The following is a 27,038-nucleotide window of genomic DNA, read 5'->3' as shown; positions in this document are numbered from 1 at the left end:
CTACATAAATACAGTCCATTTACCATACTACTGCAATCATTAGAATTTCAAAATGGTCACATGTGGGTCTATTTGGTCCAACCTCTGCGGATATTTTTTCAGTAGCGTTCCATGAGGCCTGTCATTTGCTTTCTATGGATTATCTTGTTAATGTGTTAAATGTGGATGAGTTTCTTAACATGTTTAATTCTGTATGCACCAGTGTTTCAGATATTGTTACCCCTATTAAAAAAAGAAGAAAAAATAACACAAAAACAAAGTTAAACCATGGCTAAACAGCAATACTCACAGTCTGAGACACGATGGCTGAAGAGCAGAACACAGGTGGATAAACGATAAACTATCCTGTCCTAATAAAAGTATCCTATGAAATTGATTTAGGATTTTTTGGGGGAAATGTGATCATATTTAATACAGAGATGTACTGAGACTGACAGAGGTGAAAAAATGCAAATAAGGGGAACTCATTTTCTACACCTATTTTCCTGCTTTGAAGAGATGTGCGTGAGTACAAAAATATAGAGGAAGTAAAATGTAAAACTTATTATTATTTTTTTTATAGAACAATTTGCAAATGATGTGATGCGCTGAATGACGGATGAGAGCAGATATAATAATCACGTAGTTTAAAGCTGCAGACAGAAACATCAGACTCAGGACAGAAACACACAACCTCTAAAGTAAGAACAACTCACATGTTTATTCTTCACACACAATTAGACTTTGAGATGTTCATATTGTCTGAATGATTATGTGTTTCATTAATGCTGCTGTTAAGAAACTGAAACTGTCATATTTTACTCCTAAATGAATCAGTGAATGTTTGATTTCTGAGTTTTTCAATGTGTTTCTTCCTCAGAAATGGAGCAAACTCTATATTTGGTTCTTCTTCTCATTGGTGAGTGTGTTTGTAGTTTTATTTCTGGTTTATAGTTTCATCAGGTTTGATCCTGTTATGAAAAGCATTAAATCAAACCCTCTCTTTCACAGCTCTCTGCTCCGTATCTGAATGTGTTCAGCGTCAGTATCACTTTATAAACGTGTTGAAGACCTGGACTGAAGCTCAGAGATACTGCAGAGAGAAATACACAGATCTGGCCACTGCTGACAACATGAACGACATGAACGTGCTGAACAAGAGTGTGACTGATGGAGGTGTTAAGAATGTCTGGATTGGGCTGCAGAAGACGAGTGTTAATAAATGGCAGTGGTCTTCAGGTGATCCTGCGCTCTATCTAAACTGGAGATCTGGACAACCTGATGGCATAGACGAGTGTGCTTTTATGAGAAATGGACAATGGGAAGACTGGTCATGTACTAACAACCTTTCTTTCATCTGCAGTTCATTTAACAAAAGTAAGTGCAGCTACAATTACAATAACATTAATGTATTAAAAGACGAACCATATACTGTACACAATTAATTGATAATGCAATATTAATGCTTCTAGTATTGAATGTGGTGGTAAATACAGGGAAGATTTTGTATATGTCCACTTTCAACAAATGAAATTTTTTGTTGTATCCTAGAGGAAGAAAAATCTGCTAAATGTTTACTGTAAATTATAAATTCAATATAATGTGTAATGAATTCATGAGTGCATACAATTTCTACATATAGTAGACATACACCAACTTGCTCTATCTTGATATTTATGAACAAAACTCTTGTCCTGATAACAAAGGTCAGTTCTCCTCTTATCAAAGTGATTTTATTGTTTTTTTCTTGTTACCCGTATTACACAAATATTATATAGTTTTTTTGTTTTGTTTTGGAGGCTGTAATTCTCAGAAATGATCTGTTTTAAAGCAAATGTTTGAAACGAATATTTTTTTTTTTAGATGTGAGTGTGTGATAAACTTCTGAACATCTAGAGCTGTGTGATATTGCTCAATTCATTCAGCTTCAGGATCTCAACACAAAACCTGTAAATACTTTATTCTTAAACTTTAAGTAAACTCACACAGACCGATTGTCCATTACAACATAAAAAACAATCAGACTAGAAACAAGACAAAAACGTACTTGTCGTATTATATTCCAACAATGTTTATTTGTATGTATTATACTACAGAAAATAATTTACTGAACTATTTCTCAGGACTAGATAATGATCATATTAACCTGCAGTGAAATATCTTCATCTGTTTGATGTTTCTCTCATTCAGATCTGTGTGTCTGAATCCAGTATTACAGAGACACATGTAACAAAACATAATGGAGAAATATAAAGATGCAATAAAATTATCACAAAAATGAAGGAAAATCACAAAGTTTTATCAGCAAAATCATCAAGAATATGTACTGAATATTTAATATATCATCAGCTGTAGAATCAGTCTCATGACAACAAGACTAAACAAGACAAACCGAGTCACGCATGTCTGTCAGGTTCAGCCACAGGTGGCGTTCCTGGACCACCAGAGTGGACATCGCCTGACCCAGGGAGCATGCAGTGACTTTCGTCGTCCTTAGGGCGAGGTCCGTCGCCGCACGCAGTTCCTGCATAACACCCTGGTCAGAACTACCCTCGTGCAGTTACATGAGCGCTTTGGCCTGGTGGACCTGCAGGAGCATCATGGCATGCAAAGCTGATGCGGCTTCCCCGCAGGCTGTGTAAGCCTTGCCCGTCAAGCCGGATGAGAACTTACACGCCCAGGAGGGGAGACGCGGGGCCTGCCTCCAGTCCGCAGCGGTCTTAGGACACAGGTGCATCGCAACCGACAGCTCGACTGGAGGGATCCCCTCGTAGCCCTTAGCCGCACCACCATCAAGGGTAGTGAGGACGGAGGAGTCAGTCGATCGCAGGCGAGCGCTGTAGAGCGCCGCCCACGACTTTGTGAGCTCCTGATGCACTTCCTGGAATAATGGTACCGGGGCGGGGCGCTGAGAACCAGCACGGGCCGTCCCGAGAAACCAATCGTCCAGCCGCGAAGGTTCGGGATGCGGTGGAGGGTTCCACTCGAGCCCGACACTTACGGCAGCCCGGGCAAGCATAGCCATAAGCTCCGGGTCGGACTCGGGCAATGCGGACTCGGGCAATGCTGTCACACCCGAAGGGCGCAATGCAGCCGAATCTTCATCCTCGGAGCCCATTAGCTCGTCCCCCGATGCAGCTACTGACATCTTATCGTCCGCCGGAGCCCCGAAAAGTGACGACTGGCGCTCCACGCGGGAGGTCAGCGCACCCTTCCAGAAGCTCCACTGGCGCAGTGGAGGGGCGAGGGGCCCGAGGAGCCATCTGACTCGTCGGGTTTGCCCTGAGCCAAAGTAGCAGCCCTCTGCTTTGCAGCTGGAGGACCGCTAGATCGGGGGATGCGCAATGGTGCTCCACCTCTTCTGAGGTACTGGAGTCTGGACCGTAGCACTGCGATGGTCATATTCCCGCAGTGGGAACATGACTCATCCACGAACACAGCCTCAGTGTGCTGAGTGCCAAAACCCACACTGGCAGTTTTCTCTCACGAGACTCGAATTTAAACACTCTTCGTAGAAACAGCAAACACAACTGTTCGGCTCCAAAGTAGAAAGCGCTGATCTACAATTCCACTTCCTATTTATACCCGCGCTGCGGGGCGGAGTGTGGAATGCGTGGATCGCATGCCAAATTTCATTGGCTCATTTTTATACACTCGAAGTAGGATTGGTCTCTAAAGTCAGATCCCAATTCGTCTGTCTAAGTCCGACGTACTTCGAACGTGACCAACTGACAGGGAATCCAAAATTCCTGTCTCAAAAAATTAGCAAATTTCATCCGACCAATAAAAGAAAAGTGTTTTTAATACAAAAAAAGTCAACCTTCAAATAATTATGTTCAGTTATGCACTCAATACTTGGTCGGGAATCCTTTTGCAGAAATGACTGCTTCAATGCGGTGTGGCATGGAGGCGATCAGCCTGTGGCACTGCTGAGGTGTTCTGGAGGCCCAGGATGCTTCGATAGCGGCCTTAAGCTCATCCAGAGTGTTGGGTCTTGCGTCTCTCAACTTTCTCTTCACAATATCCCACAGATGCTCTATGGGGTTCAGGTCAGGAGAGTTGGCAGGCCAATTGAGCACAGTAATACCATGGTCAGTAAACCATTTACCAGTGGTTTTGGCACTGTGAGCAGGTGCCAGGTCGTGCTGAAAAACCAAATCTTCATCTCCATAAAGCTTTTCAGCAGATGGAAGCATGAAGTGCTCCAAAATCTCCTGATAGCGAGCTGCATTGACCCTGCCCTTGATAAAACACAGTGGACCAACACCAGCAGCTGACATGGCACCCCAGACCATCACTGACTGTGGGTACTTGACACTGGACTTCAGGCATTTTGGCATTTCCTTCTCCCCAGTCTTCCTCCAGACTCTGGCACCTTGATTTTCAAATGACATGCAAAATTTGCTTTCATCCGAAAAAAGTACTTTGGACCACTGAGCAACAGTCCAGTGCTGCTTCTCTGTAGCCCAAAAGTGTCTTGACCTGGGGAATGTGGCACCTATTTCCTGCACACGCCTATGCATGGTGGCTCTGGGCGGCAGTCTTACCCATGATTGCGGTTTTGAGTAATGAACCAGGCTGGGAGTTTTTAAAAGCCTCAGGAATCTTTTGCAGGTGTTTAGAGTTAATTAGTTGATTCAGATGATTAGGTTAAGAGCTCGTTTAGAGAACCTTTTCATGATATGCTAATTTTTTGAGACAGGAATTTTGGGTTTTCATGAGCTGTGTGCCAAAATCATCAGTATTAAAACAATAAAAGACCTGAAATATTTCCATTGGTGTGCAATGAATCTAAAATATATGAAAGTTTATTTTTTATCATGAAAAAAATTAACTTTATCACAATATGCTAATTTTTTGAGAAGGACCTGTAAAGATGTAATAAAATTATCACCAAAAAAAGAAAGAAAATCACAAAGTTTCTTAATGTTGTATTAGCAAAATTATCAAGAATATATTCTGAATATTCTCATGACATCATACAAAACAATCAGACTAAACAAGACAAACTTACTTATATTAATAATAATATTCTAACCATATTAATTTAATCATCTGTTTGATGTTTCTCTCATTCAGATCTTTGTGTCTGAATCCAGTATTACAGAGAAACATGTAAAAAAAAACATAATAGAGAAATACAAAGATGCAATACAATTATCACAGAAATGCACACATTTTCTGATAATGTTGTACCAAGAAAATCCTTATGAATATATTCTGAATATTTATTACATCATCAGCTGTAGAATCAGTCTCTGAATGACACATGTTTCTGATGCTCCACCGCTGCTCTTATTCACATCTAAACCGTAAATCAGTGTAATAATGAAGAATAATGAACAAACTGACTCATGAATCTGTTTCTGTGTGTTTTTCCTTAAGTCAGCACAGGACTCGTCTTTGTCAATCAGACCATGAATTGGAGAGATGCTCAGAGTTACTGCAGACAGAATCACATTGATCTGGTCAGTGTGAGGAACCAGAATGAGAATCAACAGATTCAGAAGTTCATCAATGATAGTCACATATCTAATGAAGTCTGGATCGGTCTGTTCAGAGACTCATGGCAGTGGTCAGATCAGAGGAACTCCTCATTCAGATACTGGTTTACTGGTGAACCTAATAATTTTGGAGGTAATGAAAACTGTGCTGCAATCAGTAAGAAAGTTTGGGGGCAATGGATAGACGAGCCCTGCATGAGGCAATATCCTTTTGTGTGCCACGAAGGTGAGCAGATCCTCTCAAACACACACAATCCATCCATCACCTCCAGATATCTTAAAGTTCACGCTACATGTCTGACATGACAGATTCCTCCCAATGTGTGTGTTTTTCATGTTGTTTTTGATCAGTCTCTCTCTAGTTTTTGCTTGTGGTTTGTTTTGTGTCCAGATAAACTGATTCTGATCAAAGAGAACCTGACGTGGCCTGAAGCTCTGAGATACTGCAGACAGAATCATGTGGATCTGGTCTCGGTTCATTCAGAGGAGATGCAGCGTCGTCTGATGAATGTGGTTAAAGGGGCGTCTACTGCGGAGGTGTGGTTGGGTTTACACAACTACTGCATCATGAACATGTGGCTCTGGCTGAGCGGAGAGAACATGTGCTATCAGAACTGGGCTCCAGGGAACGGAACGACACCGGAAAACTGCAACCTCGAGAAGAGAAAAGGAGCAGTTCAGTCTGGAGGAGATCAGCGCTGGGTCAGCCTTCCTGAAACTCGCAAACTCAACTTCATCTGCACAAATTATGAGTGATTTTGTTTACTTCGAGTGCTTTCAAACTGTCTTTAATTGCTGCCCCTTGCCCTTCCCCCATTGGACTAATGTTCACATTATATTATTTGGGTCCAAACCCGGTGCACACTTTTATGTAGCACTCTACACTACCTTTTTTTTTCTAGAGTGCTTTGGGTTCGATAGGAATTACTGAAGATCGTTCTCAGAAAATTTTAATAAAACACAGAATGTCACCCTTCTCAGGAAAAAATAATAATAATAAAGACTCTTGTTCAAACAAAAATCACATGTGTCTTGTTTACTTAAGTGCACTAAATTGGTGCAAAATGAACCTTCACACAAGCTTGAATCACAGAGGATGACTTCACACAAATTGCTTGAGTACATTCAAACATTTTACATCACTTTAAATGCAGTTCATTCAGAAATTAAACTCCACTGGGCCCAGACACTTGTAAATGTATCAAACACACAATAATAAACAAATAAAATATGGTGCAGAGCTGGATGACGCTCGTGTGCGTTGGGGCAGAAAAAAATACTATTGCCGCTTCACTCTTAACAGAGCAAACATTAATGGAAAGGATTACTCACACTCACAGTCCAACCAATGACAAATCCACAAAGAGAGTAGGTTAAGATGAAGTAGAAAGATCGTGATGCACCATGTTCAGACATCAACATTCGTTGTACGGTCCCGATCGGGAGAATCCAGCGATGCCAGGGGAACTTTCAGGATTTCCTGGGTACCCGAAGCGCTACCTGGGTATCGACTAGTGATGTTAACAGTGGTACTAAAGCTCCGAAGCTTGTGTCAATTTTTTTTTATGGTTTTCAGTGAAGCTTTTCACACGCGCCCACGACTGCTTCATACTCTGATTCAAAAAGCACAACACGGGTGGTTAGAACTGTTGAATTGCGCTAGTTTATTGTCTGTGATTGTGTGTGTATTTAGTGTACTTGCTTTATTCTGTATCAAGTTTTATTTGTTTACAAAGAGGAAACATGTCTGCATTCACAATACAAAATTTTGTTTCTAGGAGTATACAATGGAACAGATTGTTGTCATGTATTTAACATATTGATTCATTCATTTATACATCTATCTATCCTTTTTTTTTAACTTATAAAGACAATGGTTGCAAAACATTTTGCGACACAGCGCTTTTCCTCACTTTCCCCAGAAGAGGTCCTCATCGAGCTGTGATTTAAAAAGCTTTGGGTAATGAACCTTTTTCTGATTCAATTGTGCTGAAAGCTTCACTGGTTCAGTAAAGCTTCACTTCACCATCACTAGTACTGACTCCAATGCTGCCGAAGGAGCTCAGTCTCCGGTTAATACAAAGCATTCCCAAAATTCAAGTGTGTCACATACAGTCTCATGGATTTAATGCAAACACCTAACGTTACATGAACGCCCCCTGATCTAATAAAGAGTTTAATATATTTTAACTTTTGGAAGAAATTACATAATAAACATAAACTCTTTTCTCTTAGTTAACGATATATCACTGCATTTGTTTTACTGCGTCACACTCTGTGGGTATTTCTCAATGTCAAGGATGCTTCCTTGGAAGGACTGATCCTTTCAAGTCACTTCCTTCAGAGGCTAGGTGAGGCTCCTCTTTAGCATTCAGAGAACACGTAAATGGAACAGCCTAGCAAGTGCACGTCATTGCGTCATTACGTCAGTGAAAAGGTCCGTTGGCCATCAATAACGTTATGTGTAACGTTATTTGTATTTTTTTATATCAATACAGTAGTAATTTGTACTGGCATTTAAACGTTAAACTATACTTATATTTACTAAGGTTATAACAAATGTTTGGTAATGTAAATAAAAGCATTGTTGTAAGCAGCAATGTGAGGGACCGTGAGAGCGGGCCGGTGACGAGTGATAATGAGCGGCAGCTGATCGTCACACCGGTCTCGGCTCACGGCAGTGACGGGAGTATAATTGGAGGAGCGTGGAAGACGATAGAGGACCAGGCCTGGACTTTATGTTATGGTTTGTTTATGTTTTATTATGTGTGTGTGGGCAGTCGTCCGTGAGAGGCTGCCCGCGTTACTTTCGTTTTGTTTATTATTTATTATAAAGTTGTTGAACGTTCGCCAGTTCCCGCCTCCTACCTTCCCATCTACAAACCCCGATACAAGCATATTTGCCCCGTTCACGCTCCGACTCCGTGAACGTCTAAAGATAGCAAAGCTGCACGCATAGGATTGTGGGTGATTTGAGAACGTGAAGAGCGCGAAAGCTACTCATATGCATCCTTTCCTGTATATGACATATTTGCCGAACTTCGTCGGATGTCGATGACGTAGTATCCATGGAATTCTGGCTTCCGAGGATCCTTCCTTGACATTGAGATATGCCTCGAGTTGTCGTTCATTTTCTCTCTGCTATTTTCTCTTCTTCGTCCTCTCTCTGCGTGCTCTCTCCTCCCGCCCCCTCTGACCAATCAGATCGCTCTCGAAAACAAACTGACATGCAACATACTCAATCAGGCCTGCATAAGCTTTATAAACTTTTAACAATATAAAGAATGTTTTCAAAACGTGAATAGTAAACATATACTATCTGTATAAAGTATAAAACTAACAAAAAACTTGATAAAAATAAAATAATATATAGATATATTTTTTCAACAGGGCTAGATTTATATTATGGATTTTTAACCTTTGGTTTTGTTTTCTAAGTGTCCACATATACTAATTATACATTATCTCTGCTTGCAGTGCATCAGTCAGGTAAAAACACACACAAACATGTTTTAAACAGATAATATGTCATTAATAGAGATTCAGTTTCACGATTATGTTCATATCATCAATGAAGTGTACCGAGTTCACATGAACTGTTTACAAGCAATGAATTGTAAATCTCGATGCCGAACCGCCATATCATACGACCTGGCCAGAATGAGCCAGTCGTCGATATAATTGAGTACACAGATGCATCCATGCACTTCGTGAAGGTGCGGGGTGAAAGAGCTAGGCCGAAGGGAAAAACCCGAGGTAACACTTTAGAATACTGTTTCTTATTTAATGCATAACTAATAAAGAGTTACTGAAGTACTAATGAATACCCAGCAAACACAGTACGTTGTGACAACGTCGTCAGTTAGTCGTCATTTGGTCAGCGTGACATTACTTTATGACAACGTTGTGAGGACGTCGTGGTAAAGTTCCATTTTTAAAAATTTTGGCTAACGTTCCAGAAACGTTGTGGGCACGTCCTCAAAAGACGTCGCTAGTTTATCCCTCAGAGAACGTTGTAAGGACGTCGCGGTAAAGTTCTATTGTTTTAGAATCTTGGCTAACGTTCCAGAAACGTCATGGGCACGTCCTCAAAAGACGTCGCTAGTTTATCCCACAGAGAACGTTGTAAGGACGTCGTGGTAAAGTTCCATTTTTTTAGAATCTTGGCTAACGTTCCAGAAACGTCATGGGCACGTCCTCAAAAGACGTCGCTAGTTTATCCCACAGAGAACGTTGTAAGGACGTCGTGGTAAAGTTCCATTTTTTTAGAATCTTGGCTAACGTTCCAGAAACGTCATGGGCACGTCCTCAAAAGACGTCGCTAGTTTATCCCACAGAGAACGTTGTAAGGACGTCGCGGTAAAGTTCCATTTTTTTTTAATCTTGACTAAAGTTGCAGAAATGTTGTGGGCACGTCCTCAAAAGACGTCGCGTGTTTATCCCACGGAGAATGTTGTAGCGACGTGGCCCACTGGTCTTCATAACTTTCCAAATTGCATTATTAATTTACAAGTATTATCAAATGTATGCCATTTTGATTTATATGGGACATTTACTTAATTTATCAAATATTCTAAATGAATCCATGTTTGCAAATCGTATTGGCAAAAACAATAAAAAATCTAACAAAAAAAAAAACACAATTGTCCCACTATCACGTGCGGTGCCGGGAGTGGCATTTTGCATCTGAGCGGGTCATAGAACTTCAAAATGAGTTCTAAATTCATTATTTATTATTCTTGATTTGTATTCATGTAATTCTTGCTGCGTGACTTTGACGTGGTGATGGGTCAAACACTGGAGCGGCGCGGAGTTGCCATGGAAACGGTGCAGCAACACAACAGACAAGCCGCAAAACTTCCTCTGTCGTTGTTGTTTTCACTATAATTTCAGGTGAGTTGTCTTTAAAGTTACACAAATATTACACACAACTGTTACTGACATTTTCCTGACATTTCTTATGTGTCATTGACACGCTTCTGTTCTGTTGAATATTTACTTTATAGAAATGTAGAGTCTTTGGAAAAAAGTCCGTATAGCACATCAACCGTTTTCCGAACAGTAAGTTAAGTTAACGAGGCTAACGTTAACTCTATAAAGTTAATCTCTTGTTTAGGCTTTGAGTCACATGTGTAAATGATAGTTTTATCAAGTTTTTTTCTTCTTCTGGGAATTGAATGGGTCATTGAAGGTGGCTAATTAATTGAACTAACGTTAACGTTATGTGTTTGTTGTTAATCGACGAAGCCACTTACATTAACTTAATATTAACACGGAGCGCGAAAAAAACGTGTTAACATATAATAAAATGTTCTGTGATTTTCAGAAGGGACAAAATAACCCCTCTACAACAGAGGTGAAGCTCCCAGCAAGTGTCCAACATTTCTGAAGGAAGCTGAAAGAGAAGTAGAAAACACAGGTGAACTGAAAAAGGTGATTGATTAACCTTGTCCATTTTTAACAATATTTTAACCCATTCTTTCTCTTTTCTGCATTTAACCTTTGCTGTAGCTTCTTTCCTTTTAATAAACCTGGCGTTGTATAATTTATATATTTGGCTCTGATAAAGTGTTGATGCTTCCATGCTGATGCCCTGCAGCCTGCACTGTAAAGTTAGCAGAGTTGGAGCAGATCTCCTGTCGGACAACATCTCTTAAATGGTGAGGATTTACTCACCTGCAAGCCATCCTATGTGTAAGTTATATGACATTATTCTTTCAGACGAACACAATCAGAGTTATATAAAGAAATGTCCCGGCTCTTCCAAGCTTTATAATGGCAGTGAATATTGCTTGGTTTGCTTGGTGATAAGCGGTAGCCTACGCAAGTCGACTTGCGCTAAAAAGGGTGACCCCCCCCCATGCTATGTTTTGTTTTGCTCTAATTTCTGTACTTCTGCGTTCGTCAATACGCATGCGTCAAGGGTTATTCTTTTTAGCGCAAGTCGACTCGCGCATTGCTGACCACTGGAAGCTAGTTATTTTAGTCTATAAAGTTTTAAATATGGATATTTTTCTCACACAAACATGCCACTTTGCTTCAGATGACCTTTTTTAAACCCCGGAGCTGTGTGGCTCAATTATATGATGGATAGATGCACTTTTATGGACTTCAAAAATGAAGCATTCACTGCCATTATAAAGCTTGGATTAGCCAGGACATTTTTAAATATAACTCTGATTGTGTTCGCCTGAAGAACCTAGGGATGGCTTGGGGGTGAGTAAATCATGGGATATTTTTCATTTTGGGATGAACTAACCCTGGCATTATCACCATGTGACTAGTAAGTAAAACCTCAAACATACAATAATATTCAAAAGTTTGGTTTTGGTACAGTTCTTTGAAAAAGGTCTCTAATGCTCACCAAGATTGCATTTGCTTGATTAAAAAAAATCAGTAAAATCTAATATTGAAATAATATTTAAATTCTAAATAATTGGGTTCTATTTGAATATATTATAAAATGTAGTTTATTCTTGTGATCAAAGCTTAATTTTCAGCATCAGTCTTCAGTGTCACATGATCCTTCAGAAATCATTCTCATATGAGGATTTTATTCATCAAAGAATCCTGAAAAATGCACCATGGTTTACACAAAAATATGAAACAGCACAACTGTTGTCAACACTGCTAATAATCATAAATGTTTTTGTGAGCAGCAAATCATCATATGAGAATGATTTCTGAAGGATCATGTAACACTGAAGACTGGTGTATTGATGTTGAAAATTCAGCTTTAATGACAGGAATATTAAAATAATAATAATAAGAATAATAATAATTTTACAATGTAAAATAGCTGTTTTCAATTTAAAGGGTTAGTTCTACCAAACCTTTAAATCCTGTCATCAACTCCTCTCCCTCATGTTGTTACAAACCTGTAAGACCTTCATTCATCTTCAGACAGCAATTTAATTAACACTTTCAAGGCCCAGAAAGGATGTAAAGACATCAATAATTACAACGTTAAGGAGACTGGCACAGGCTAGATCAAAATTGTGGAATTAAGTTATTTTTGCACACAAAAAGTATTCTTGTTGCTTCGTAACATTAACGTTGAACCACTGGAGTCACATGGACTATTTTAACAATGTTTTTACTACCTTTCTGGGCCTTGTGTTGCAGTCTATGGAGGGGTCAGAAAGCTTTTGGATTTCATCAAAAATATTTTCATTTGTGTCTGAAGATGAACAAAGGTCTTACAGGTTTGGAACAACATAAGGTGAGGAATTCATGACAGAATTGACATTTTTGGGTGAATTATCACTTAAATATATATTACAGTTTGTACTGTATTTTTGATCAAATAAATGCAGCCTTGGTGACTGTTGAGTAAAAGAGACTCTTTCAAAAGCATAAAAACACAGATTAGCAACATTAATAAGGTTCTCCTCTGTTTCAGCTGCCAGAAAATGATGAAGATGTGACAGTGTAGCTCGGGATAAGGAAGAGGATGAAGAGGAGGAAGAACATGTAAGTAAAAAAAAAAAAAAATTATACCTTTTTAACAAAAAGCAATACACCTACAATAGTATGGCTTTTTTTTCAGCTTCCAGTTTACAAAGATCCAAAGTGAATATAGAGGCCATCCTCCTATCCTATCCTCAGAAGACCCTGCCCTCCGCTGGTGGGGTAAGAAAGACCCTCTTCCTCTTCTCTCACAGCTCTCCATCTCCCTCTGCCTCATCAACACTGTCTGAAGCTTTTTCCACAGCTGGGACACAGTCAGGAATGAGGGGTCTCAGATTCTTCCTGAGAAAGTCATCATGCTCATTTTCTTGAACAAAAAAAAAACCTGTTGATGTATATTTTGGCCCAATAATACAGAAAAGATGCTAGGACTCTATGTAGTGTTTTTTTACATATTTCTTTATGAACGTAGGACTATAGCTCAAGGACTATATATATTTTGTAATTGTCACATTGTTCAGGTTTAGCTACAGGTAGTGAAGCAATAAAGCACATCACCAGACATTTGTAGCAGGTGCCTCACAGGACACGCAGGACATTTCTGCAAATAAAAGTAATAATAAAGAAACTGATAACTCTTTTTTTCCATGTCTTTTTTGTGCTAAATTATTGAGAGTAGTACCAATATGAGTATTGATAAGTATAAGTGAGAAAATACTTAACTACTCCCTAATAAGACAATAAAATATTTTAATAATTGGTTACATTTCTTATGTTGTTTGTTTAATTAATGAATGGACGTGTTACATTTCTGTACTCATAATTTGTTGACACTTTACACTGTTTAAATGTTGACTTAATATTTGTACAAAGTAACACTGAATAAATGCTGATTATTAAATTAATGCAGTGTGGTTTTGAGCCATTTTCTATTACAATTTAATAGGGGTTTGTATCGTTTTTTATTATCTACGAGTACATAATCCCTAAATATATTAACTAAAATCAAAACAAATGTATTAATAAGGTTTTACAGCAGAGAATTCAATGTTTGAGTGTATCAGTTCTATGTGGATTTCAAGGTTATGGACCAAGCACATCTTCATTTCCCGGACTAAAGGTGAGATTATTCAAATAAAGGTGGACGTGGTATTTTGGTCGTTAGGACGTACCTGCCACGTTCCAGTGACATATCATAATCACGTCGCCACGACGAATACAGGAATCACAAAGTTACGTCGCTGGAACGTTACCTGGTATGTCGCTGCGACTAATATGGTCCATTGAGGTTACGTCCTCACAACATGCCAGTTTGGTCGTTGAGACGTGATCATCACGTTATAGCAACGTACCAGTATAACGTCGTCACGACGATTATGGGAATCACAAAGTTACGTCACTGGAACGTTATTAGGTACGTCGCTACGACGAATATGGTCCTTTAAGGTTACGTTCTCACAACATTCTAGTTTGGTCGTTGGGACGTGCTCGTCACGTTCCAGCAACGTCCCACTATAACGTCGCCACGACGATTATGGGAATCACAAAGTTACGTCATTGGAACGTTATTTGGTACGTCGCTACGACGAATATGGTCCGGTCCGGTTACGTCTTCACAACGTAACTGTGTTAGCTGGGTAATTCTTCATTAACACTCAAGTCACTAATATTAACTACTAAGGAATGCGTGTTAACTAATCAATATGTAATAGCATTTTTTAATTGTGTTAAGTATCAATTAGTTAATCAGTAACTATTCAATTCAGTCATGCCTCCTTAAGAACTACTATTAAGTAACTACTAATTCAGCTTCACAAGGAATAAATATTTAGTAACTACTAATTAACAGTGACGCACAGTATCAGATCGAGGCCATTTCTTCTTCTTTAGTACTAATGTTGTTAGATAAATGTACTACTGTTATGTGTACTATATGTAAATATTAATTTACATTCGCAAATGTGCCGATTAATGTTTCTGTCTGTGTGTGTCCCCACGCTATAATGTTGCAGTTCTTGCAGCATTAAATCAGAGAAAACAATTCTAGTGAAAGAGTACACAGAGATTCATGAGTGCACATGCAGGTCAAAATGTGAGCGTACACGCAATTTCTGTGAGTCCAGTTTTGTGCAAGAGAATGGATTGAGATTCCGCTTGTAAGCAGAGATATTCGTTGCTTGTAAACTTGATGTGCTCTCGCGGTACAATATTAATACTACATTAATGAGGATGTTGATGATTTTTTTTTTTTTTTGCAACTACGTATTCCGGTTCTATGGACTCCCCGAAGATATTGTGTCGGATCGTGGACCCCAATTCACATCACGACTTTGGTCAACCTTTTTCCAGAGGCTCAATGTTAATATCAGTCTGACGTCGGGCTATCATCCTCAGTCTAATGGTCAGGTCGAGCGCCTCAACCAAGAGCTCACCCGCTATCTTCATTCCTATTGTCACCACAATCAGACTCACTGGAGCCGTTATCTGTTCTGGGCTGAGTATGCCCAAAACTCGCTCCAAAAATCATCCACAGGACTCACACCCTTTATCCGAGGTGCCTCCTCGGATACCAGCCCCCACTTTTTCCATGGTCAGGAGAACCCTCTGATCTTCCAGCCATGGATCATTGGCTTCAACGGAGTGAGGCTGTCTGGAACGAGGCTCACGTTCACCTCCAGAGGGCAGTACGGCGACAGAAGGAACAAGCTGACCGCCACCGTCGCTCGCATCCAGATTACCATCCAGGTCAATGGGTTTGGTTATCAACCCAGGACCTTCGTCTCCGATTACCCTGTAAGAAGCTCAGTCCCAGGTACGTGGGTCCATTCAGAATCATCAGACAAATAACCCCAGTCTCTTATCAGTTAGCATTACCCCGGGAATACCGTATCTCACCCACTTTCCATGTCTCTTTGCTCAAGCCCGCAGGTGGTCCGAGAGGAGAGGAGAACATAGACGAGGCCAGTGACCAGAGACCTCCTCCCTTAATTGTGGAAGGCGAAGAGGCTTACCAAGTACACAAACTCATGGATTCCATGCCGGGGCAGATCTCTACAATATCTTGTCGACTGGGAGGGGTATGGCCCGGAAGAACGGTCCTGGGTCAATGCAGATGACATACTGGACCCATCTCTCATCAATGAGTTCCATAGGAACCGGCCTCGTGGAAGACCCCGGCATCGGGCGCCTCCTCGCTTCAGGAGCCGCTCGCAGGGAGGGGGCTCTGTCACAAACTTGGCCTCTGTGGCTCCCTCTGATCGCCACCAGAGGGCTCCCTCACCGGAGTACTAATGTTGCTGGACTACATTTCCCATCATCCATTACCCGAGCTAATCACACACACACACCGGTTTCCCATTACACAGACTATTTAAGCCTTTGCACTCAAACACTCATTGCGAGGTCTTGTTTTGACCCGGCTAACACTACTGAGCATTTACCTTGTTTATTGTGACTCCTGTGTTTTGACCTTGGACTGCTTTGCTACCCTCACGAGTGTTTTCTGCCTGCCCTGAACTCTTCTGCCTGTCTCTGGATACTCTGCCTTGTCTGCCGCCTGCCTCGACCCTTTGCCTGTCCCCGTTGATGATCTGCCTTTGCCTTGGACACTGTCATTACTGGTATCTGAACTTTGCCTGTATTACTACGATTGTTTCTTTAATAAAGCTGCATATGGATCCCACTGAGTCTCACGCCTCATCACACCCTTACACACTACAAAGGTTTTTAATTCACAACAGTAAAAAGCCCAGCATTCAAACAAAACAAAACAGTATAAAAAGCAAAATGAAAATATAAAAAAGTACAAGAATTGTGTCCAAGATGCAGTGGACCTCAAATATACAACAGTGAACAATACTCAAATTCTTATTATAATCAAAAACGTATAATTAGTCCACAAATGAAATGACCCATGACCACCCATCTTTTTTTAGGAAAGGCGACGGTTGTTGTGCTTCGCAGCAGAATGTTTCACAAACATATCTAAATCTAGTGCTTGTGCACGCTGTTTCTCAATACTGAAAACAGCCAGATTTCTCAGACGGTCATCTGCCATGGTTGAACGCAGGTAAGCTATTCTCAGAAGAATAAAAGAATAAAAACATACCATGTGGTCCAGGGGGAATTGAAGGTCTACTCTCTTCCTCTCTGTCATCTTCCTCCTCCTGATAACTCCCTTCCTCTGTCCCTCTCTCTGAATCTGGAGCCTCCTCTTCATCTCTCACTGACTCTTCTTTTCCTCGTCTCCTTCACTTATTTACTTGTCTCCTTCACTTATTTACTTATCTCCTTCACTTATTTACTTGTCTCCTTCACTATTTCCTCTTCTCTGTCAATTATTTCCTTGTCTCCTTCTGTCTTCTCCTGCTCTGACCCTCCTGATCTCTCCAGTTTACTGCCTTCTCCTTCATTTCCCTCATGCTCTTCCTCCTGTGTACTTCTTTGGATTTTTTTTAGCAAAAAGCTAGTAATATCCCCACTTTTAGCCTTCCTTTTCATGGTTAGGCTCCAGCTACTTTCTTCAACTACTCTTGCCTGCAAAAGTCAATATGTGAAAACCTCTGATTATCCTTGTATTACATTGCTCTGTAGGGCCATGTAGCTAATAAGTAGCCTATATAACAAATATAAAAACAGAAAGATTTATCACATGCACACACCAGTTATGTTTAGACTACTTAATCCTATTGCATTTATTTCCCCAGTTCTAACCTGGTCATTGCTGTGATATCTGAGAGGAATTTGATTTAATAGGACTGCTTAGCTAAATCAAATGTTTAAAAAAATTATAATTGCATCACAATAAGTGTTTTATGACTGTCACTAACATTTTAGTAACAACTGAATTTTATTAGGTTTAGTGACAACATTTAAAGTGTTTACATGGTATAATTTCTGGTAAGCTACGCTTTTTGTTATTTCAATTAAATTAAATTATTGTGATTTGATTTAATATTGACTCATTTGGATAAATATTAGGCACACAAGATGTACCTAATCTCAAGAAAAAAACAACTCAACTAATGCTGTAAACATACAGAGCCCTATCAGCTGGCAGTGTTATTTAAGGTTAAAAATAACTCAAATTAGCTACATATTATGCGTTTTTTTATTTTAATAACAACTTTATTTAATGATATACATACAAATATAATAAATATGTAATATGGTACACTACACATATTTAGCAAAATACTCTCTATAGCTTTTTTTTTCTAGCCAAAATGTGCTATAGCCTATTATGATCATTTAATGGCTTTCCTGAGTAAATGTTATGTGACAATTGTTCTCCAGTTGTCAGTCCCAGTGGTCGATATTTTGTCTGAGGAATATACATTTAGGTAAGTTGTAGGCTACTGTTTCTTTCAACATTGTTCATTCGTGTTTAGCTAGTAAGTTAGAAATGATCGGTCAAAGTGCAGCTACACTCTAAAAAATGCTGGGTTAAAAACAACCCAAGTTGGGTTGAAAATGCACCGACCCAACAATTGGGTTGTTTTAACCCAATGGTTGAGTTGTTCTTACCCAGCAATTGGGTTGCCTTAAGCAACATTTAACCCAACCACTGGGTTCAAACAACTCAACCACTGGGTTAAAACAACTCAATCATTAGGTTAAAACAACTCAATTGTTGGGTCGGTGCATTTTCAACCCAACTTGGGTTGTTTTTAACCCAGCATTTTTTAGAGTGTAGTGATCTGTTGCGTAACATTTACAAGCGCCAAAACGGCATTTATTTGGATTTCGTAATAAAAGTGACAGAATCTGAGAGCTGAGTTTTTAAAAAAAATCAAAACTCAAAAGTAAGTTAACCTGCTCTGTCTAGTCTGTCGGTCTCCGGCGCTGATTTTGGCTAATAGACTCGCTGTTTTTGCTGATGCTGAATCGTCTTTAGCACACAATACATTCATTACAAATGTAATTTTAAGTTAAACGTGTGTTTAAACTACACCTGGGGAAACTCACTTCACCTTCAGGGGCTCTAGGGCAGCTCAGTCTTTCTCCAGTGGGTTTGTTGGGCTTTGCACCGATGCAGACTCGCTGTGTGTGTGTGTGAGCCAGACTGAGCGAACGAACGCCGCTCTGCACGTTTGAATCAGGGACGTATTTGAGGGGCGGGGCGGGGCCGCGGGGAAGGGGTATTTTATGTATTTTAATTTTAATACATTTAAAATTAAAAATTAAATGGTTTACTTTTGGTAAATGTATTGGACATACTGGCAGTTCGGGTTGTTTTTACAAGTAGGACTACAGTTTTTGGAACATCAAAGTTAGGGGGGCAGCTGGGGGGGGCAAGGCTCTGAAATGGGGGGGCACCTGATCTGCCCCTGGTACTTAGTAATAAAACAAATGTGAGTGCTGGGGTGGCAATTTTATTCTCTCAAGAGATACAAGAGTTCATATTTTAAAAATAGACAAACCTGTAAATGGAAGATTAGTAGTTGTAAAGGCTGAAATTGATGGGGTTCTTTTTTATTTTGTAAATGCATATGCACCTAATGTGGGACATGAAAAAGTTAAGTTAATGAATGCTTTATTGTTGTGTGCTGATGGTAATATAATCATGGGAGGTGATTGGAATTGTACGGAAAAATACAACAGAAACAGATGTCATGCCTTCGCCTTCCTGATGGGAGGGTGACTAGTAATATTGCGGAGATGAGGCATCATGCAGTGACTTTTTATTCCAGTCTTTATACTGCTGAACAATGTGATACTGACTGTGCCGAGCACCTAATTAAAGACTTTCCTCAAATAGACTCCGACTCTAAGACTGCTTTGGACACTGAACTATCTCTTCAAGAACTCACTACTGCTGTTGGTCAGCTTGGTATTGGAGATCTCCAGGTATTGATGGGTTGCCATCTGAATTTTATAAGTGTTTTTTTGGAACTGTATTGGAGAAGATTTGTATGAGGTTTTCAGTGAATGTTGCAAAGATGATTGTTTACCCATATCTTGTCAATGTGCTGGGCTATCTTTATTACCAAAAAAAAGAGTTCCCTTTATCGAGGGAACTCGCACTGCGTCATCGAGTGACGACACTCTGGGGAACGCCCTCGGCGTGACATCTCTGAAGCATGAATGAAATCTGCCACCAATCTGATTGGTGCCACGTCATGACGTAGTAAGTGACGACATATGCGAGCACATTCGCTCTTCAGCGAGGCGCTCTGTGTATGAATTGTTTGTCTATTTGGTGTTGTTTGTCCAAGAGTATCTTGTGAAGTTGGCAGGCTCGTGAGCCAATGTCGGTCTCGCGTCTGTTGAGGCAGCGCGGCAGATCGGTGGCTCACAGATGGACGTCAGCTGGGGTGAGAGAAAAAAATAAAAATAATTCTCAGTCCTCGTCTGACAGTTCAGATGTTCTCCTTCCCCGCGTTGCGGCTTCTTCCCCCGAGGCAGAGAACCCGATGCTCGAGTCGTCTGATTCTGAGGAATCGGACACGCACAGCATTGAGGCTGGTGATTTTAAGCCAGGAAATACGCTACTTCATTCATAAAATAAGGGCCCGCTGGCAGCTTTCGAGGGGGTTGCCTATAGCTGGCCAATGTTCTCATTCCTCGTGTGGAAACCCACGCTTTGGCTTTTTCCACCGGGGTGGAGAATTAGATGCCTGAGCGGTCCGATTCCGAGGAATTAGACGGGCTCAGTATCAAGGTAGCGAAGTAAACAAGAGCTCATCGCACCATAATGCAAGGCTTAATCGCGCGTTGCCGAGGCAGCGCGTAGATTACGGGTCTGCAATATTAGTGAACACACGCCATCGGTGCACGTGATACTGTTTGGCGTGAGTGCAGTCAGCTCCTGAGGGTGCTGGCTGTGTTTGTTGAGAGATATCTCGCAGCGTACAGCCGTGCGTTTTCAAATGTTTCAGCCAAATATGTTGTAAACGAATCGAATCTTGCGTTGCTGAGGCAGCGTGTAGATGACGATTCGTTAAATACATATTTAAACAGTATCGTCTGGAGATTAGGGTTGTATTTAATTCTGAGGAATTAAAATTAAACATTATTTGAGTTGGGTATGTTTATTCAGCCTATCATTCAGACCATGTTCACTTGAGGGGTGATTAGGGGCATTTAATTCTGAGGAATTAAATGGGATTTATCTAACTTTGAGGAGTTAGATTATCAGCCTATCATCCAAATTGTGTTCACTGGGTTTTTTCATCTAAGGATTCACAGTGTCGAGTCAGATGAAGCCCCTCTCCCCTGGGGAGCGATCAAGGTCGCCTCCTCTGTGGAGTTTTCTGGAAGTCGATGCTGTGATCCGCCGTCTACGACGGTCGGGCCACATTGACTTCCTGTGAACACATGCTGCTCTAGCCGCCTCTAGAAAGACTGCAGCTGGGCAGTGAACGCGTTCGCACACCGAAAATCCTCCCCGACTAAGCCCTGCAGGGTGTCCGCTTCAGGGGGTCGGGCAGGAGGCTTGGTGGGTACCAGAGACCAGCCTCGAGAGGCTGGCTCCCCTAGTCGAATATGTCGGCGCATAGTTATGCTCCCGAATATATCTACTTGGGCCCTGTGTACTGTGGGCAAAGGGTACAGACTGCAGTTCAGTGTTCCAATACCGAAGTCATTGGTGTGGTCTGGAATGTGGTGTACCCAGCCCAGTGGCCTGCTGGCCAGCCCCCTCTCCCAGGGAGCGATCAAGGTCGCCTCCTCTGTGGAGTTTTCTGGAAGTCGATGCTGCGATCCGCCGTCTACGACGCTCGGGCCACATCGATTTCCAGCGGACGCATGCTGCTCCAACTGCCTCTAGAAAGACGTGCAGCTGGGCAGCGACCACGTTTGCACACCGAAAATCCTTCCCGACTAAGCTCTGCCGGGTGGCTGCTTCAGGGGGTCGGGCAGGGGGTTCGGTGGGTAACAGAGACCAACCCTGAGAGGTTGGTTCCCCTAGTAGAATATCTCGGCGCATGGTTATGCCTCCCGAATATTTCTGCTCAGGCCCTGTGTACAGTGGGAAGGGGGTACAGACTGCAGTTCAGAATTCCACCACCAAATTCTACGGTGTGGTCTGGACCATGGTCCCCCCTGCCCAGAGGCAGGTTAGGAAACATATTTAATTGTTCCCAAGAAGGATGGGGAGGTTGTGTTCTATAATAGATCTGAGGTACTTGTGTCGGTCTCTGAGGAGATTCAGGATTAAGATGCTTACTATTCCAGACATCTGAGTCAGAGCCAGTTCGAGGACTGGTTTGTCACGATAGATCTAAAGGACGCATATTTCCACATCCCTATCCTCCCTGCCCACAGGAAGTTCCTGAGGTTCGCTTTTGGAGGCAGAGCGTACCAGTATCGGGTTCTTCTTTTGGCAGCCGCACTGTGAAGCAGTTCCAGGGACTGCTGGGTCTCATGGCAGCAGCGTCCAACATAGTTCCGTTTGGCCTGCTATACATGAGACCCCTCCAGTGGTGGCTGGGAACCATCCTTGGTTCCTGTCCCAGGGGCCAGTGTAGGGAGCGTCATGTTGCAGGAGGAGCCTTCCAACAGACGCCTCCCTCACTGGTTGGGGCGCGGCCATGGAAAGCAGGTATGCAAGAGGTCGGTGGGGGCCCCAGCATTCTTACTGGCACTTCAATTGCCTGGAAATGTTGGCAGCTTTCAAAGCTCTGAGGAGCTTTCTCCCAGACCTCCATGGCCACCATGTCCTGATACGGTCCGACAGTATGTCTGTGGTATCGTATCTCAATCATCAGGGGGGTCTGAGGTCGCACCCACTATGCAGGTTGGCGCACCAGATCCTTCTGTGGTCCCAGGGGAAACTGTCATCTCTCAGAGCGATGTATGTCCCAGGGGACCAAAACCAGGGAGCAGACATCCTGTCGAGGCAGGGGCTGAGGCCCGGGGAGTGGCGGCTCCACCCCGAGGTGGTGGAGGCCATATGCGAGAGGTTGGCCCAGTGGAGGTGGACCGTTTGCGTCTCGAGAGACGACCCACTGTCCACTGTGATTCTCCCTCAGGCATCCGGCCCCCTGGAGCTGGATGCCATGGCACAGACGTGGCCGAGGCTACGTCTGTACGCATTCCTCCGATCGTTCTGCTCCCGGGAGTTCTAGAGCGGGTCCGCCGGGAGGGCATCAGCCTTCTCTTAGTAGCACCCCGTTGGCTGACCCGGGTTTGGTTCTCCGACATCGGGGCTTCTAGAGGGCCTTCCTTGACAGGTCCCTCTGAGGAGGGATCTGCTGTCTCAGGCAGGGGGCATGATATTTTACCCCAGGCCCGAGCTGTGGGACCTCTGGGTCTGGCCCTTGAGGGGGCGCAGTACCTAGGGGATGGCCTGCCAGCCGATGTCGTGGAGACCATTCTCACCTCTAGAGCTCCCCCTACGAGGAGACTATATTGTCTTAGGTGGAATGTATTTTCCAACTGGTGTCGAGAACAAAGAGTGGACCCAGTCAACTGCGCTGTGCCTCAGTGCTGGAGTTCCTCCAGGACCGTTTCTCCGCCTGTCTGACCCCATCCACTCTGAGATGTATGTGGCTGCCATAGGGGCTTTCCACTCGCCTATAGATGTGGGTCCATTGGGGAGACATCACTTGGTTGGAGTTTGCCCCAGGCGGGGTGAGAGCTATCTTACAATCCAGGCTGGGCTATGTGCCCAAGGTACCATCTGTGGGTATGAGGTCAGTGTTTCTTCAGGCTTTTCATCCTCCACCTCACGCAACGGCAGAGGAATCTATCGGACCAGCTGTGGGTGTGTTTGGCACACTGGGCTGCCTGCGGACAGACGATCAGTAACTGGATCGTCCAGGCTATAGCCACGGCTTATCAGGTGCGTAATTTGCCTTCACCCATAGCTTCACACTAGGGCCAGCTTCACACTAGGACGGGCGTGATACGGTGTGGCATAGTGGGGATTCGTTCACCAGTGTGTCGTCACTCGAAGACTCAGTGCAAGTTCCCTCGATAAAGGGATACATTTGTTCATTTGTTGTTGGATAAGTGTGTCTGTGTAGTGCAGTGGTGTGTATTAGTAGTTTTGGTGTATTCTTGCGGTTTTTGTGGGAGTTAGCATTTGTTGAGTTAGTATTTGTTTGGTCATTGCCACGTTGGGAGTGAGTTTGTTGGGGGCGTTCCCAGCTGCTTTCAATAACGATACTCAGGTGAGTATAAATAGCGTGATAGTCCGCGGCAGCGTGAAGCCCTCCTTGTGTGAAGACCGACGAGTGTAAAGACTTCAACTATTCTCTGTGCAAGACCGATGAGTGTAAAGACTTCAACTCTTCCTTGTGCAAGACCAACGAGTGTAAAGACTTCAACTCTTCCCTGTGCAACTCCTCTCGAGCAAGGACCCCGACAAGGCACTTGAGTATCATCCTTTTCATTATTTGTGTTCGGTTCTTTTCTAATTCCTATCTGGCCTTTTCTCTGATCTGTATTCACCATGTGCTTTCAAATCTCAACTATAACTACTAGCACTCGTAAATCACGCTTTGTACGCAAGAGATGCCGCAATCCTAATAATTTGCGCTATATCCTAACATCCTCTGCTACTTTACTCTCTATTCCAATTGGTCTCTGGAATTGCCAGTCTGCTGTAAACAAAGCAGACTTTATTTCATCTATTGGGACTCATTCACAGCTCAGCTTCATGGCCCTAACTGAGACTGAGTCCTCAAACCAGAGGACACTGCCACTCCTGCAGCCCTCTCAACCAATTTAACTTTTTCACACACTCCTCGGCCTATTTGGAGGAGTGGGGGTACTGGTTTGCTTATCTCAAATGATTGGAAATTTGATCCATTACCATCTCTACCGGCCAGTTCATTCGAATCGCACTCAATCACTATTACTCACCCTGTTAAAATCCATGTGGTAGTGGTCTATCGTCCTCCAGGTCACCTCGGTAACTTTGTGGAGGAGTTGGATGTGTTACTTTCTAGCTTCCCTGAGGATGGCACTCCTCTGATTCTGCTTGGTGACTTCAACATCCACCTTGATAAACACCTAGCTGCAGACTTCAGCACTCTACTGACTTCATTTGACCTTAAGTTAGTATCTACTACGGCTACTCACAGATCAGGTAACCAATTAGACCTCGTCTACACACGCAACTGCTCCACGGACAACACTTTAGTTACTCCATTACACACCTCAGACCACTTTCTCATCACTCTAAACCTCATACTGACTCCTGATACAACACGTACACCTACACAGATTACCTTCCGCCGTAATCTACGCTCACTCTCTCCCTCTCACCTATCCACTATGGTTTCATCTTCATTCCCTCCACCTGCTCAGTTCTCTGGACACTAACAGTGCTACCGACACTCTTTGCTCCACTCTAACATCCTTCTTAGACAGTTTTTGCCCCCTTTCATCCAGACCAGACCGCCCCACCCCATCTGCCCCCTGGCTGTCTGATGTTCTCCGTGAACATCGCTCTGGACTCAGGGCGGCAGAGAGGAAATGGCGGAAATCTAAAAACTATACTGACCTTACCTTGTATCAGTCTCTTCTCTCTTCTTTCTCTACAAATTTCTCCACTGCTAAAACAACATACTACCACAACAAAATCAACAAATGCTCTGACTCTCGCAAACTCTTTAAAACATTCTCCTCTCTCCTTTGTCCTCCTCCTCCCCCTCCTTCATCAACTCTTACAGCTGATGAATTTGCATCATTTTTCACAAACAAAACATCCCTCATCAGCAAACAGTTCTCCTCATCACAAACTGACAAGCACATCTCAACAACTAACACGAACACTCTTCCATCCTTCTCTCCGCTCTCCGAGGCAGATATTTCTAAACTCATCCTTTCCAATCACACTACTACCTGTCCACTTGATCCTATACCCACTCACCTTCAATCACTCCTGCACTCACTCACATTGTCAACACTTCTCTTCACACGGGAACCTTTCCCACAGCATTTAAGCAGGCTCGGGTAACCCCACTGCTTAAGAAACCCTCTCTGAATCCAGCACTTTTAGAAAACTACCGACCAGTATCCCTTCTGCCTTTCATTGCAAAGACCCTTGAGCGAGTTGTGTTCAATCAACTCTCTATGTTTCTTGAACAGAACAACCTCCTAGACAACAACCAATCCGGCTTCAAAAGCGGCCATTCGACTGAGACTGCCTTGCTCTCGGTAACTGAGGCACTGAGACTGGCAAAAGCAGCTTCCAAATCCTCAGTGCTCATTCTGCTGGATCTGTCTGCTGCTTTTGACACAGTTAACCACCAGATCCTCCTGTCAACACTTAAGAAGACGGGGATCTCAGGAACTGCCCTCCAGTGGTTCAGGTCTTACCTCTCTGGTAGGTCCTACAGGGTGTCATGGAGAGTTGTAGTGTCTAAGTCACATCATCTAGCTACTGGGGTTCCCCAGGGCTCAGTCCTTGGACCACTTCTCTTCTCCATCTACATGTCATCATTAGGTTATGTCATTCAGAAACATGGCTTCTCCTATCACTGCTATGCTGATGACACTCAACTCTACTTCTCATTTCAACCAGATGATCCTACAGTCAGTGTTCGTATCACTGCCTGTCTGACAGACATTTCTGACTGGATGAAAGAGCATCATCTTAAACTCAATCTTGCAAAGACAGAATTACTTGTTTTCTCAACCAACCCAGCACTTCATCAAAATATCTCCATTCAGCTTGGTTCATCGACCATAACTCCATCAAGGACAGCCAGGAACCTTGGAGTTGTGATTGATGACCAGTTAAACTTCACTGACCACATTACTGCAACCGCCCGGTCCTGCAGATTTGCTTTATACAACATTAGAAAGATTAGACCCTTCCTATCAGAACAGGCTGCACAACTCCTGGTTCAAGCTCTTGTTCTCTCCAGACTGGACTATTGTAATGCTCTTCTGGCCGGGCTTCCAGCACACACTATCAAACCCTTGCAGCTGATCCAGAATGCAGCGGCGAGAGTGGTCTTTAATGAGCCGAAAAGAGCGCATGTTACGCCTCTCTTCATCAAACTGCACTGGTTGCCAATGGCTGCTCGCATCAAATTCAAGGCACTAGTTCTTGCCTACAAAACAACCACTGGCTCTGCACCAATATACCTAAACTCACTTGTTCAGACTTACACACCCTCCAGAAGCTTGCGTTCTGCGAATGAGCGGCGCCTCGTGGTTCCATCCGAAAGAGGCATGAAATCGCTC

General features: G+C 42.6%; 1 protein-coding gene and 2 long non-coding RNA genes across 3 annotated transcripts; all 3 read left to right on the top strand.

The window, feature by feature from the left end:
* Positions 1-861: 861 nt before the first annotated feature.
* Positions 862-6,239, top strand: LOC137087932 (C-type mannose receptor 2-like). Its single transcript, XM_067452090.1, has 4 exons — positions 862-898; positions 991-1,356; positions 5,374-5,709; positions 5,875-6,239. Exons 1-4 carry the CDS (start codon positions 862-864, stop codon positions 6,237-6,239), a joined length of 1,104 nt encoding a protein of 367 aa, XP_067308191.1.
* Positions 6,240-9,892: 3,653 nt separating this feature from the next.
* On the top strand, positions 9,893-10,865 carry LOC137087910 (uncharacterized). Its single transcript, XR_010907542.1, has 3 exons — positions 9,893-10,376; positions 10,490-10,544; positions 10,810-10,865. It is a non-coding gene; the product is annotated as an uncharacterized lncRNA (long non-coding RNA).
* Positions 10,866-10,885: 20 nt separating this feature from the next.
* LOC137087921 (uncharacterized) lies at positions 10,886-13,354 on the top strand. Its single transcript, XR_010907543.1, has 3 exons — positions 10,886-10,916; positions 12,609-12,956; positions 13,033-13,354. It is a non-coding gene; the product is annotated as an uncharacterized lncRNA (long non-coding RNA).
* Positions 13,355-27,038: the final 13,684 nt, after the last annotated feature.

Source organism: Pseudorasbora parva, chromosome 1 (genome assembly GCF_024679245.1).
Source record: "Pseudorasbora parva isolate DD20220531a chromosome 1, ASM2467924v1, whole genome shotgun sequence".
NCBI classification, from domain to species: domain Eukaryota; kingdom Metazoa; phylum Chordata; class Actinopteri; order Cypriniformes; family Gobionidae; genus Pseudorasbora; species Pseudorasbora parva.
The sequence above is the reverse complement of the archived record's forward strand: the minus strand, read 5'-3'. Positions and strand labels throughout refer to the sequence as shown.